Source organism: Chinchilla lanigera, unplaced genomic scaffold, assembly GCF_000276665.1.
Source record: "Chinchilla lanigera isolate Chin_1 unplaced genomic scaffold, ChiLan1.0 scaffold00084, whole genome shotgun sequence".
NCBI classification, from domain to species: Eukaryota; Metazoa; Chordata; class Mammalia; order Rodentia; family Chinchillidae; genus Chinchilla; species Chinchilla lanigera.
The window spans coordinates 7,223,289-7,238,538 of NW_004955485.1; the positions used below are offsets into that span (position 1 = coordinate 7,223,289).

At 47.5% G+C, this 15,250-nt stretch overlaps 2 protein-coding genes across 2 annotated transcripts in view; both read left to right on the top strand.

Annotated features, from left to right (window-relative positions):
* Pcgf6 (polycomb group ring finger 6) overlaps positions 1–5,630 on the top strand; it is a gene marked incomplete at its 5' end in the record, with an annotated part of 32,293 nt that extends 26,663 nt beyond the window's left edge. Inside the window, 1 exon segment of the mRNA XM_005403806.2 lies at positions 4,192–5,630. Within this exon segment, the coding sequence (XP_005403863.2) occupies positions 4,192–4,248 (57 nt within the window).
* LOC106146589 (skin secretory protein xP2-like) lies at positions 4,377–5,630 on the top strand. Its single transcript, XM_013504122.1, has 2 exons — positions 4,377–4,769; positions 4,830–5,630. Exons 1-2 carry the CDS (start codon positions 4,400–4,402, stop codon positions 5,147–5,149), a joined length of 690 nt encoding a protein of 229 aa, XP_013359576.1. The 5' UTR covers positions 4,377–4,399; the 3' UTR covers positions 5,150–5,630.
* Positions 5,631–15,250: the final 9,620 nt, after the last annotated feature.

The window sequence follows — 15,250 nt, forward strand, 5'->3', positions numbered from 1 at the left end:
ACCATGGATCAATCATAAACTCTAGAAGCCTGCCCCATGACTCCATGAGGCTTTGAGGGTACACCCGGACACAAACCATAACAGTTGCTATGAAGATAATACTATCAAACTAACCAAATCAACTCACTGGAAAATTGAAACAATTTATCTTTAAAGATCAGCTTGACAGCCAGGCACAGTGGCACACACCTGTAATCTCAGCTACCTGGGAGACTGAAGCAGGAGGATTGCAAGTCCAAGGCCAGCCTGGGCAACTTAGCAAGATCCTGTCTCAAAATAAAAAAATGAAAAGAGCTGGGGATATCACTCTGTGGTAGAGTGCTGTTGGGTTCAATCCACAGTACCATAAAATATATTATGTGTTTCAGTTTTCCACTAAATATGACATTTGTTTTGTTTTATTTACTCTGAGATGGGATCTTACTATATTGCCAGGCTGGTTCCGTACTCCATGTCAGCCTCCTGCCTGCCAGCACTACAAGTGTGTGCCACTGAGTCCAACCCAAATTCTTCTGAGCTTCTCAAGACAGAACAGTTATAAAAATAGTACTAAGAGGTCCTGTATAGATAGCACCCAGCATCCTTTAATATTAATGTTTTAGATAACCAAAGCACAGTTACAGTATTAAAACTATGAAATTAACATTAATACCTTTAGCTAAATTGCAGACATTCAGATTTTGCCAATTTTCCCATTAATGTTTTCCATTTCAGGATTCTACATTGCCCTTTGATGTCATGTCTTTTATCTTCTGAGTTCCCTGTCCTTAAGCCATCCTTAAAATTCAGAGGACCGTTTTCATTTTTAAGCGGTACTGGATATTAAGCCCAGGGCCTAGAACACTTTAGTCTCTAATTAAAGAGCTCCATGCCCTGTATGCCATAAATCTGTGGGAAGTGAGCTCCAGCAGCTCAGGTGTGCTCTTCTGGGTGGGGCAGGGTAGTGCTTCATTTGAACTCAGGTACTTTTCTCTTGGGCGTCATTCTTTTTTTGGTCATTTTCCTTAATGTGTTTCAGGAAGCTATCTCAGCTCTTTGAGGGCTTAATATGCTCAGTGCCACGTTGATTCTCTTGGCAAGAATCTTGCCCTTGCCAGGCATAGTGACATACGCCTGTAATCCCAGCACTTGGGAGGCTGAGGCAGGAGGATTGCTGCGAGTTTGAGGCCAGCCTGAACAGCATGGTGAGACCCTGTCTCCAAATAACAAACAACAAAAAAAAGAATCTTGCCCTTGACCTGCTTCTTTATGACAGTACTAACAGCATACCCAGGAAACATTGTGCTCTTCCATTTTTGCCATGGTAACATTTGTGCAGTATTACTTTTTGAATAGCACCTATCCCCTTGATGTCTACAGTATCATCCTTTTTGTAGATTTGCATATGTGTGGCCAAAGGAAGAACTCCATGTTTTCTAAAAGGCCTAAGGAACATATACTGGCTTTCTTTCTCTTTCCTTTTGTGTTCATCATTTTGGCAAATTACTGGAAGATGGCATTTCTGCCTAGGAAATAAGCCAGCACCTGCTCCTTTAGAGGCAAAGCGTAGCATGTATTTTAAAAGGTTATGAATTGAGACGTCGAAGTAGAAAATATGCAGATAAGTAATATTTGTATGGCCATGTGTATATATAGAAATTATAGTATTGATATCTAGATCTAAATTTGAATTGTAAGTAATTATTTCACAAAATGTTAAATACATGCATTGAAGCAATTTTGAAATCTTGAAGCAGCTTGAAAGCTACACATTAGCTTTATATCTGTGTATGTCAATACATTGTTTTTCAAAACGATGCTTTTCATACCTGAAATACAGCTATATCTAAATGTTAACATTATATAAAATGTAAAGAATATGCAGGTAAAACTGTTAGTAGAATCTTTCCATTTGTTATAACAAATTCATTTACTTTGATCAGGCTAATTAGTCTAGAACAGAGCTGATAGTCCCTTGACCAAATATGGCCCGGGGTTTTGCTTTGTCTTTGTGGTTTTTTTTGTTGTTGTTGTTTTTGGGTTTTTTTGTTTTTTTTCCGGTACCAGGAATGGAACTCATGACCTTGCGCTTGCGAGGCAGGCACTGTGCCGCTGAGCTCAATACCCAGCCCCTTGTCTTTGTGTTTTAAATATTTTTTAGTTTGAATTCCTTCAGGTAACCATGAGCTCTTCAGTTTACCATTGGCCTTGACACATCTAACTTACATATTCGTTAGTGTGACTTTCCTGGCATTTGAATCTGTAAGCCCTTCTCTAGAATTCTCGCGATTCTTTGCTGGAGTTGCCACAGACAGAAGCCAGACTACATGGAGCTGAGTAGTGGGTGAGAAATGCAGAAGCAGAGCCAAGGAAAAGCTTAGCAAAGGAGAGGGTGGGGAGGAGTGGAGCACTGCAAAGGCTGTGTGCTGCTGCCTGCTTGCTGTGGCCTGGAGCGGGTCCTTGGCCTGTTTCCCACGAGTCCCTCTTCTCAGCTGTTTTTCCAGCCCACACGAAAGCAGAGATAATGCCTCGTGAAGGCGGAGTTATATACAGTACTGGGTACAGGCTTGTGGATGGCACAAAAATTAAGACCTGAGATCAGGAGAAAAGACGTAGCTGGGCATGGTGGCCCCCATGTCTGTAATTTCAGCATTCTGGGAGGCTGATGCAGGATTACAAATTTGAGCCCAGCCTGGGCAATTTAATGAGACACTTTTTTAAAAATAAGGGCTGGCCAGGCATGGTGGCACGCACCTGTAATCTCAGCACTCAGGAGGCTAAGGCAGGAGGAGCGCCATGAGCTCAAGCCCAGCCTTTGGTACATAGTATGGTCAAGGCCAGCCTGAACTACATGTTGAGACCCTGCCTCAAGAAAACCAAAACTAACCCAAACAAAGAAATAAGTGGGATAATAGGGGGCTATCAATGCAGTTTACTCTGAAGGCTCTGGGTTCCCTAGCAGCATGGAGGAGTCGGGGCAGAACCACAAAGGATAGACCAGAGTTGGAGACACAGTGTCTGGGCTGCTTTAATAGGGCTAAGTTCCCCCACAGCAGTGGGATATAGTACCCAAGGAGGAAGGAACGTACAGGATTTATTTTGGGCTTCCATTAAATGGGTAAGAGTTTCAGAGTTTTATCATGTGTAACAGTAGTGAGCTGCACTTATGTGGAATGAACATTGTCTTGGTTACTTTCCTCTCATTCCTGAGACAAAGTACCTGATGCCCGAAATCAAGGAAGGAAAGGTTTATTTAGCTCACAGTTTGTGGAGGTTTCAGTCCATACCCAGCTGGCTCCAAGGCAGAGTGGCACATGGCAGAGGGCAACAGTTCATGACTGTGGAAGACAGCAAAAGCAGCAAGAGCAAAAAGAGGAGGAGCGGCAGCAGAGAGGGAGCCCCTTTCCCTCCCTTACATTGTGTGTAGGCTCCCCGTCCCAGGGCGGGTGTAGCGTTTACACCCATAATCCCAGTCTGGGACCATGAGTCAATCAAAAACCCCAGGAGCCTGCTCCATGACTGCATGAGGCTTTGGGGGGACATCCAGACACAAACCAGAACAAACATTTTATTTCTTAAACAGATCCATGATACTTTGTGATAATTCAGGGTTTTTTTTTTTTTCTAGGTAGACCCCATACTTAGCCTATTTAGTAATCTATGAGGAAGACAAGCCTCATTTATTCTTTTTAATTATTTTTAGAGAATTATTTAGTCATAAACAACCCTGGATAACTGTGTATACATGGTAGTCACCGAATTGGCTCTTGGGAGTCATTAAGAAGACACTTCGAGGGGTTGAGAGTACAGCATAGTTGGAGAGCACTTGGCTTAGGGTACTCGCTGCCCTGATTTCATCCCCAGCTCTACCAAAAAAAAAAAAAAAAAAAACCAAAAAACCACTTCAAATGCTAGCTGGGTGTGGTGGTGGTGTGTGTCTGGAGTCCTAGCCACTCCGAAGGCTGAAGCAGGAGGTCACTTGAGCCTAGGAGTTTGAGACCAGCCCGGCCAATATGGTGAGACCCTGTGTCATAAACCAGAAACACCAAAAACATTGACAATGGAGTGTTTGCTGATGAGGTAGGTTACTAAGCAGGGGTATTTATCATGGACTCTTTTTTAATCAAAGAATTTCATGTTTATGTTGGGTAATGAAAAATAAGGCGGCTTGATTTTCAAAGAACTGAAAACTAGTCTTTCCCTCCTTTGCAGGATGGTCTGCTTGTTCTTCATTATGGTCTTGTGGTTTCTCCTCTGAAAATAACTTGAAGGGGCGAGCTGTGTCCCGAGCGGGGAAGAAAGTACGGAGGCTTCTGCAGGACCGCATTGCACCAAAGATTCCCACAGAGCGCATCGCTGCCGCCACTTTGTGCTGTGAGGTGTAGCTGATCTATTTTTTAGTGCCGGGATAAAACCTGGGATGGAGGAATGCATCTGTTTCACCAGAGACAATATGAAAAGCAGCAGAGCTCAGGAAAAATTCCTCAAAATGTTGCATCTTAAAATTCCTTGTGATTCTCCATACTTTGGCATTGATTTTTGCTTCCCATCTTTGAAGTACATTGGTTACTGTTTCCTCCTTTGTCAAGTGTGTCCCCTTCAGTTGGGTGGCTGGGCAGGGGTCCTTGCAGGAAAGGGAAGCTGCTGTGGACAGGAGGCGCAGCCAGCCTGCGCTCAGCCACCGGGTGTGGCGGAAGCCCCGAGACGGGCTGCTCCGCATGTTGCCGTCGTCTTTCGAGCTTGTCTCTTCATCCATCCTCCCAACACTGTTGCACTGGGGCCATCCAGTCCTGACGGAGACGGGCCATCCCCATCCAGGCCTGACAGAGACGGGCCATCCCCCTCCAGTCCTGACGGAGACGGGCCATCCCCACCCAGTCCTAAGGGAGACGGGCCATCCCCACCCAGTCCTGACGGAGACGGGCCGTCCCCATCCAGTCCTGAGGGAGACGGGCCGTCCCCCTCCAGTCCTGATGGAGACGGGCCGTCCCCCTCCAGTCCTGATGGAGACGGGCCGTCCCCCTCCAGTCCTGAGGGAGACGGGCCATCCCCACCCAGTCCTGAGGGAGACGGGCCATCCCCACCCAGTCCTGACGGAGACGGGCCGACCCACCCAGTCCTGACGGAGACGGGCCACCACCGTCCTCTGTGGAGAGACTGTTCCCTGTAGGGCTCACTGCCCCGCGCCCAAGGCCTTCAGTGTAATAAAACTTCTTAGCACATTCTACAATGCCAGGTGCTTATCTGTGGTTTTGTTTTTACCCTTATTTTCATACACAGTATGGTTGGTACCCTGATTGACATCGCTCCTGAAAGTAATAAACTTCAGGTGATTTTCAGAAGTTTACAGGGTACTTGTTTGCTCAGCAGAACAGCTTCATGTTCATTTTCTCATAATTTTTCACTGGGATAAAGAAGAAGGGGGTTTGAGAGCTTACTTTCATGCAGAGTTCAGTTTTAAAATTATTTTGCCTAAAATTAGCATTTCAGTGCTTTCTAAAAGAAATATTTTATAAACTTTATTTCACAGCAGAATTACCAAGTCTGTATAGAAACACAAAACTAGCAAAGGATTGGCAGTTGTTTTGTAAAGAATTTGTGAACTGTGTGTAATTCTCTTCTAACATTTAATAAAAATTTATTTTAGCCTATTTGGACATGTTTACTGTGGATCCTTAAAAAGCCAGAGCCCTTTCAGAGCCAAGGTATCTGAATCAAAGTGACTCTCTTTTTGTGGTGGTGGAGGTACTGGGAATGGAGCCTAGGGCCTCACACATCCTAAGCATGTATTCTACCACTGAGCTATATTCCTAGCTCCCCGGGTCAAGGTGAAACTGCCATAAAATAGATACTTATGCTGGGCGCAGCAGCATACACCTGAAATCCCAGCACTCTGGGAAGCTGAGACGGGAGGAGTGTGAGTTCAAGCCCAGCCCGGGCAATTTAGTGACTCAGACTCTGTATCAAGGGTTGGAGGTGATGTAGCTCAGTGCTAAAGCCATGGGTTCAATCCCTAGTGCTAAAAAAAATAGATATTTAATAGACATTTACTCTACTGATTGTACTAGGTGCCGTTGTTAGACAATGAACAGAATAAGAGCTATAGAATCTACCACCTCCTAAGTTTCTTGCACATATGACTTATTTTAATTTTTACATTTATTATATATGGTGGGATCCCACTAGGGATCCACCGGGCTCGCTGGTTCACTAGAAGGACTCAGGCCCCAGAATAGCTGTGGTACCCGTGGATATTTGTTACAGCACGATGATACAGATTACAGTCAGCGCAGGGAGCAGGCCCACAGGGTGCAGTCCAGGAAGACCAGGCGCAGGTCTCCAGCTGACCTCCCGGCAGTGTGGCACGGGCAGTGCTGAGCGGGCAGTCTGCTGGCAGCAGTCGTGTGATGGGTGAGATACTGCCGGGAAGAGAAGGTCACCCAAGCCCTCGGACCCGGGCGTTTTTATTAGGAGTCGGTCAGGCAGGCGTATGGGCCCTTGGGGTCGGTCAGCTATTAGCACCTCAGAACCTGCTCGGAAGTCAGACTGCTAAGGAGCGGCGCAGGACCCTGGCTGCACAACCTGACCTTGTGGCCCCGGATCTCGGCGTGCCAAGACAATTAGGGCCCTCCAGCCGCATCAGAAATCCAGATTTAGAAGGCGAGATAAGCGCCAGGAATGGTGGTGCACACTGACGTCCCAGCTACGCGGGAGGTGAGGAAGGAGGATCCCTTGAGCCCCTGAGGCCAGGCCGGTGACAGTGAGACCTGGAGACTGCTGAAGGGGGCGTGGGGGGCGCTTGCCAGAGAAAACTGCCTGGAGTTCCCATGCGTAACAAGAGGGGAAGAAAGGTCAATGTTTAAAGATTGTTATCTTCAGTACCCAGATGTGCTTGTTTTCAAGACAAAGATCATTTAACCAGCTGTTTCAGCAAAACGTTTACCTCCACAGAGGTAACCCGCAGGCTCAGAGTAAACACCTTCACCGTTTTCAAGACACTACCCTCGTTCATGAAAGTAAATGCTTGTTTTCCTTAGTATCAAATACTTCTGCAGTGAGCTCAGAGTGCAAGGCACTGCCTCCTCACTTTCCTTGCTGCTGGGACAAAACAGCCGACACCCAGCGCAGGGGAGGAGAGGTTTATTCCGGCTCAGGCTCCAGTCCCAGGCCGGCGGGCTCCCGGGCAGGCCGGCGCGGTGGAAGGGCCTGGGCAGGGGAAGGCTGCCGTGCCAGCACAACCGCAGGTGGAAAGCAGAGGGAGGAGGGCCCGGGGGATCTGCTGTACAGAGTCACCTGCCCAAAGCCCGCGTGGGAGTGCACGGGCGCCCGGGGACCTCCGGATACAAAGCTGAACAGGCGTTTGTGGACAACATTCAAGGGAGGGGCAGCCCCTTGTCGGGGAACCCAGCCTTCCGGTCCCAGCCTCTGTGAGACCCTCATACATAGACGTGCTCTCGGAATCAGAGGTCTGCCCTTTCTAACTTCCTTCCAGAGCGTAACGGAAACTCCCAGAGATCTAAGTGGACACCCAGTTGTATCACTGCACCTGACTGTTCTTACAGCCAGGCAGCAGATTCTGGGACTCACAGGTCTGTAACTGCTCCCACACCGAGTTTGTAGTCTGTGGGCTTCACCAGCAGAAACACAGTTTCAGGTCAGGAGAGTCCGTGGGTGGAACTAACGCGTCCCTCGTGCAGCTCTGCAGGTGCTGCAGAGGGGTTCCCAGCAGAGGGCAGCAGGGCGGGGACGGACAGGAGGGAGCGACCCAGGCACACAGCAGGATCAAGGGTGTTTAAAAGGAAAAACAGGGGCTGGGGATCTAGCACAGCCGCACAGCGCCTGCCTGGCAAGCGCAAAGTCGTGAGTTCGATTCCCGGTACCGGAAAAAAAAAAAAAAGGAAAAACAGAAAAAAACACAATAGAAGCACGTTTTAAAAACACAAAGCAAGCGGGGAGGGGCTGAGTGCTTGCTTCTGCTACGCTGGAGAAGTGACGTGCTGGGAGGGAGGGAGGGGGCCGCCGCGGCTCCTGTTTGGCGCCCGCGTGCTCAGGGAGGGAGCTGTGCGCAAGGACCGGGCGGCGCGCTCCGGCTGCCTTGGCCTTGGAGGGTGGGGCCCGGCACCAGGCGGCCGGGGGATGTGCCTCCCTCCCTGGCTCCTCCCTTCTCGCTCTGGTTCCTGGTCTCCGCTCTGTGAACCGTTTCCTCCGCTGGCCCCTCCGCCCTCCTTCTGCCTTGGAGTCGGTCAACTGAACTAAAAGCGTGAGCCCAAATGAGCCTTTAAGTCGTAGGTGCTGGGTACGGTGCCTCCGCGATGAGGACAAGGACAACCGGGAGGCCCACTCCGGCTCCCGCACCGCCCGTCCCCGCTCTGCCTCTGCGCGAAGTGACGCGGCCGGCGGTGGGCCGGGGCCGCCGCCCTGGCAGGCACGGCAGCAAGCCGCGGGAAGGCGGGGTCTCTTCGGGAGGAATTCTACCAGGAACAGAACTTCACGGCCACGTCTGCCCAGACGGTCGCAAAGAACAAGACTCTGTAGCCTCGCTTCCACGGCTAGAGAAAGCGTGGGACGCAGGCAGGTCCCTTGGTTTGTGCCTAGACCCGGTCCGTGCGATGCCAGGCAGCGGTGCCCAGAGGTTTGCCTGCGGCAGCTGCTGTTCGGCAGGACGGCGCCTAGCAGCCTTCTGGGTTCCTCCCCTGAGAGCCGCGCTATTCTCTCCCTAGTCCAGGTCCTGATCATCTCCTGTGGCCCCGAGCGTCCCGTCTGTGTGCACTGCATTGCCCTGTCTCCTCCTTGAAGCAAATACATTCTTCTTGTTCCGGGGACAGAACCCAGGGCCTCATGCATGCTAGGCAGGTGATCTCCCACTGAACTACTTCCCCGGGCCTTTCAACATTTTTTGTTATAGAATCTCACTGAGTTGCCCAGGTTGGCCTCAAACCTGGGATCCTCCTGCTTCAGCCTACTGAGTAAGTTGGAATTACTTACTGAGTACTGAGTAGTTGGAATTACAGTACTGAGTAGTTGGAATTACCATGCCTAGCTAGAATCAAATATATTCTCACCTAGTACGTGGCAGTTCCTCCACTGGACTCCAAGCTAGCACAGACCTTGCGCATACTTCCCCCTCTCCTACAGTGACTTAGGATTCTTGGAAGCAGCACTATGGAGCTGTCGATTGGTCCTAGCTGGCGCGTCCAAAGGGTATTTTATTCCCAGATGCACGTTCTCACAGGGCCACTGGGTCATAATTGCTTACCAGAGAGATGTGCAATTGTTAACATTTTTATTTTGTTTCTTCTCGTGGTCGCGGCTACTATGTTTATTTCGTCATCTTGAAAACCACTAGTGCTAGAGGAGACTCAAGCCATCGTGATCCTGAATGTTCACCTTTGTTCTCTTTGGTAGAACACTTGAGAGTGGACCCTCATATCGTACCCTTCCCTGACGTGTTGTTCTGTGTTTTGGTTAATGGCCTCTGTTCAAAACTGGACTGGTGAAATCTAAATCTCATAACCTACAGAGGTGAATAAGCTCTCACAAATGAAATGCCGTATTGATCTCTTGAAAGCCGGCCAAGTGTTTACTTACATGGAGTAGATATTCTAGCTTCATCTTTACTGCATTTTTTTTTTTTCTGATGATGTCTATGATCTTCCAAGTTTTTTTGGTTTTAGTTTTTGGGACAATGTCTTGCTCTCTAGTCCAGGCTGGCTTTAAACCCCTTATGTAGCCTAGACTGCCTTCAATTCATGATCCTCCTGCCTCAGCCTCCTAAGTGCTGGGATTATAGACATGCACCACCATATCTAAGGGTTCTAATTGTGATACTATTTTCATTGAAATGAGTAGAGATTTTCCTCTGTTTCCAAGAAAAATTTCCCAAAACTAGTTAAATGATATTTTTTGCCTGTTTATCCTTTTTCTCCTTCAATCAGATTTTACTGGCACATATTAGATATATTGTCATAGAGAACTTGTATCTATCTGTATATGACATAACTTGATTCTTTTCTTCCCATCTCCCCTACCCTCCCTTCAACCTCTCCTCCTCTCTCCATTTACAAAAGCTTTGTTTCCAGTTAAATGATATTTTAAATTAGAAGATGAAGACAAAGATTGCCAGGATCATATATTTCCCCAAAAAAGACATAAAGGCAGTATTTGTATAATAGTTAGGCCATGAACTATGGAGCCATGCTGCATAGCTTTGAATCCCAGCTTTGCTGCTTATAAACTATATGATCTTGGCATGTTATATAATTTCTCTAACCTTTAGTTCTCCTTATTTGTAAAAGGGGGCAATGGTACCTACCTCACAGCGTTATGATAAAGCTGGGTGTGGTGGCGCATGCCTGTAATCCCAGCACTCTGGTAGGCTGAGGCAGGAGGATCACAGGTTTGAGACCATCCTAGGCAATTTAGCACCCTAACAAAACCCCATTTCAAAATAAAAATTAAATAAAGAACTGGGGAGGTAGCTCAGTGCAAAGGCTCTGGCTTCAATCCCCAGCACAGAAAATGACATGAGAACTAAGCAAATACTGGTACATGAAGAACTCAGAACTATCCCTGGTATCGTCTACCAGGTTCAGATATGGCCTTTAGGTAGCCACTGCTCAAATTACTTTGCTGTGTTAGTTCCTTTCTAGAGACTAATTACTTTAATGTTAATTAAATTAGTAAGACCTATATTAAACCATCTTTTTTCCTGTATTTATGCATCTCTTCTCACTTTACCTGTATTTATCAATAAGCAGGAGGCAGGTGGTGTTGGAAAATAGTTACACGGGCAGCATGAAGCCAGCATGAGAACACGGAGCCCCTCGGAGTAAACAAGCCCTTGTAACTTGTTAACTGGTTGCTGGGCAGCGCGGAAATTAACCAACCTCTCCAGGGTATAAATAAACTGTACTGCTTTTGGGCAGTCCTCTTGCTCCTCGGGCAAGAGGTAACTCCACCTGACCCTGGCTATCCTCTCTTGTCTTTATTTTCTAAATCCTCTTGCCGTTTTCTCCCCGGGACCATAGAGAAACCACCGACTCCCTCAAGGTGGAGCTTCATCTTGGTGGTCAGCATTACAGGCTCTGAGGGTGCATTTGGATTCTGTGCTCTCCCTAATACTGGCTCTTCTGCCTCTACTTCAGACTAGATTTGTCCATGGACAGACTGTTCGAGTTGTCAGAAGAATCCCGATTATTGAGCTAAAGTCTGGCTTACCATGAAGGGTTACTTAACCCTAACGGTCATTAGGAATTCTTTATGTCCTCTATCCATCCTTACACCAGGAAAGCAAACAGGGATGCTACACCTCTCCTGTATTCACACGTGTGGCACAGCAGATCATTTAAGTTCTATTTGTTGTAATAAGCACTGCCGGTGGTTCGTGCCTGTAATTCCAGCTTCTCGGGAGGCCAAGGCAGGAGGATTACTTGAGTCTAGGGCTTCAGAACCAGCTAGGCAACACCACAAGACCCTGTCTTTTTTTTTTTTAATGTCATTTCTAAGGAAAGATGCCTTTTTGCCCTGTGCAATCATCAGCAATTGACTAGAAGCTGTCACTAATTGTATCCCCAAACTCCAGCCCTTTTACAAATGATTTTGGGTACACTCCGCTGAGCAATCTCCGACCCCTGAGAGCCCGTGACAAAGCTGGAATGAGACGTCCCAGACACTGCACAGGGACCACCTGCCCCATCAGGGGACCGAGCAGCCATCTGGTATCCAGGACCGCGAATCAATAGAGAAGGAGGCCTGGAGGGCCTTTCAGGATCAATCTTCATTTTTCTTTGTAGTCCGAGCTACAGAGAATCACTGAGGCATTGCAGAAGCAGACATCTCTAAAATCTGCAGTGTGACTCACTCTGCTTTATTAGAAACCCACTGTGCTTGTGTTTTGTAAGAAAAGCTTCATACATCTGACTGGTCCCACCCCCACCTAGTAAGCTTGTGACATCGCATCATAAAACATGGGGCGATCAAATCATCTTTTAGGAGATCAGTGGAGGACGGGAGGAGCCCTTTGGTCTGCGCAGTAATCACTCACCTCAACCTCCAAGGGGTGCAGCCGGCCACGGTAACGCAATAAATCGGTCCTTTGTTCAGCTGGGTTCAGAAGCACTCACCCCATTTGCAAATGGCATCTTCGTGTGAGATCTTTGAAAATTACAAAATGCATGACGACATCAGCCTCGTCTGCACTTTAAAATGAAAAATGTTACAAAGCTAATACTGTATGGCCTATAAACACAATGTACACAGGAGCTGTTTTAAGGGCTTATAAAGCCCCCTCTCCACTATTTCCATTTTAAATTACTATGTTTCCTCCATTACAGTCTAAGGGGAAAATGTGTTCTTACATTCTGGGTGTTTTTCAGGAATTGTGAGTTCTGATGATAATAAAATAACAGCTGAAAGCAGCGAGGAGTGCTCATAAATAGTCACTTTCCCAGCTGCTTTTGTTCTGTTTTCTTTTACACACAGGTGATTTTTGGCTCTTTCTCCAGTACTGATTTGAAATCAATACTCTTAGGAGCTTTGGCTTCTGTTGTCCTAAAGGATCTCCTTCTCGCCAGGATGAACCCAGCGCAGCTGGCACACAATGGTCTCAGCTGCAGCAGAAGATACAAAAGATTTCTGTGACATTTTTCTGATAATTCCATAAATTCCTAACCAATGGATTTAGAAAACTAGATGAAATTTACATAAAAAATCAATCATTTGGGGAGGCCCCAGGAATCACTGCTGAGCTCTATCCCTGGCCCCAAATCAATCATTTTGAAGTGAATGATTTGGGACATTTAGAACATTTAGTGTTGTAGCGTACCTCCGCCTCATTCCTAAACACTGACTTGAGTCCTGAATAAAACCTCACACTCACTGAAGAGTCACCCCCATCGGAGGGACTATTCTCCAGCCCAGCAGCCTCCAATCGGCCTTCTGTTCCAAAGGATTTTTGAATATATGTTAAAAACTCTTTCATGTTTGCCTTTAGAGCCATGAACGGTGATGCTGGGCCTTCTCACTTGATAAGAGGCAAGTTCTAGAAATTTATCATCATGATCACTTGTAACTTGTATTAACTCTGGAAAGAAATATGGGTTTTAGCTTCTAGGTTACTGCTCAAATATTGCTCCTCTTTCAGCCAGTGCTGTAAAAATGAATTCTAAGTATCTGGATTAATTACCTCTTGAAGAATCCTCCCTTCTATACTATTCCACCATTTCCAGTGCCATTGATGGGAAGCTATGGAATTCCTTTCCAAAATTATGACAGCCCACCTACCCTCTTCTAGAGAAGTAGCAACCAATTCTCCCTAACCTGTAGTGTGGCAGGGGCAACTTGTGGTCGGGCGGGCTCAGAGCCCAGCTCTGAGGTTTGGACACCTCGGTGCCGCAGAGGAAGGCGGGCGCAGGGGCAGCGTGCGCCTGGCAGCAGGGGGCCCGCGGCACTTGGTGTTGCCTGGGTCCTGGGCAGAGTAACTTGAAGTGAGTCCTGTTGAGAAGCAAGCAGTGCAGAGTCTGATGGAAGCCCAGGGTCCAACCCCCAGCTCTGCCACTGTGTGACTTCACACAAGGGGCTTCGCCCTGTCATCATGAATGGTCAAATCCTAGACCTAGAGCAGGTGCAAAGCTTCACCGAGGTAACTGTGATTTCTGCTTGGTACTGTCTGACCCAGACAGTAAACAGTATGGAATAAAGTATAGCTGTATTAAGTTACAGATTTCAGGATGCAGGGGTTCTCGTTACCTAACAGACCTGCGTCTTCGGCATCATTCATCAGCTTTGCAGGCCGATTCTCTTGAGCTCATTTTGCTGTCCTGTTGTAACAGTTGATGTCACTTACTTCCCTTCCCCTCCACCTTGCGTGTCAACGTTTCCTGTGTGACCTGCATCCTTGAAATGGATCAAGTCTGCAAGATGCTGCCAAGTCTTCTGTAAGTGAGTTCACGGTAACCAATGGGGACTCACTAAAAACCAGGAAATACACATTGGTCAGAGCCGGGTGGCCTTGAGGAACCCACAGGGGCCCTTTCCTTGGGGAGAGCAGAAACCACAGGACACGAGTTAAGTTGGTAAGATTCACGTGACTTTTAATTCCTTATTTTGCTAACGTCTCACAGTAAGTGTAAGGATTCCAGATGGGGCCGGGGCGGGGGCGGGGAGGGAAGAGGAAAGTGTCTTTTGAGTTCCTTGCACTACTGAAGCATGTGCTAGAGGAAGAAAGTCCTGTGAAAGCGTCTGTCCTTGTCACCACGGAGCTCATGATGGAGATGCGGACAGCGACAGGGCAGCTCTTCAGCTCTGAGGACAGTGAGCACTGACAGACGAATCCTGCTCAAACCCGGCCCCGGGGGCGGACGGGCAATGTGGATGCTACACAGCGGGCAGAGGAGGAGCCCGCCCTCCTGTGCTCGGGAAGGGACACACACCCCTTCTGGGGCTCCCACCAACCGCACAGCAACGGGGACACTGTTGGGGAAGGCTCTTGTAGAAAAGAGAAATACTTATTTTTCATATTTGCTGGTGGTACTGATTGACCAGAAGTGGTTTAACTTTGGGGCAGTAGCATTGTGTCCTGGCGGTAAAATATCCGACACTTAGCACTCTTAAAAGGCATAGGAGGATGAGAGTGAGGCCTCTGCAGGCCTGGACGAGTGGGAGGGGGTATCTGCGTCTAAGGATAAGGGCATGAAAAGCTAATCCTATACCACCACACAGGAACTGACACACGACACCTTGGCCTTTTCCCCTCCTAGACGTACTCACCTCTTCTAACTTACACTACTAAATCTAAGGTCAGCTTAATCACAGTTCGGGATACAAGTAACTGTGCTTCTAAAGTTAAGGTGAGAAGCTATGTTCCTAATAGTTTATGTTCCCCTAAGTAAATGGATTTGAATAAGCTGAAAGCCTAAAATCTAGGGATTCTTTTCATTATTTCATTTGTTAGGAATAACTCTCAAAATTCATCACTGCCATGTTTTTTGTTTTGTTGTTTTTTTTTTTATTTCTTTCGAGACAGGGTCTCACTATGTAGTGCAGGCTGGTCTTGAACTCACTTATGTAGTCCAGGCTGGCCTCAAACTCATGGTGATCCTCCTGCCTCAGCCTCCCGAGTGCAGGGATTACAGGCGTGCGCCACCACGCCCGGCTCACTGCCATGTTTTTAAACCTACAGGATTGAATGGACATGAAATGGGCAGGGATAAGCCACTACACAATCACAGGGATGGTCAACATGCACTTAACTTTACTCATTAAGCAGAGAGAG

Excerpts from the sequence above, each read along its gene's own strand:
- LOC106146589 (XM_013504122.1), top strand. The coding sequence starts at position 4,400 with ATGGAGGAATGCATCTGTTTCACCAGAGACAATATGAAAAGCAGCAGA. Across the intron at positions 4,770-4,829 it reads TGCACTGGGGCCATCCAGTC|CTGACGGAGACGGGCCATCC; the intron begins CTGACGGAGACG and ends CCCCCTCCAGTC.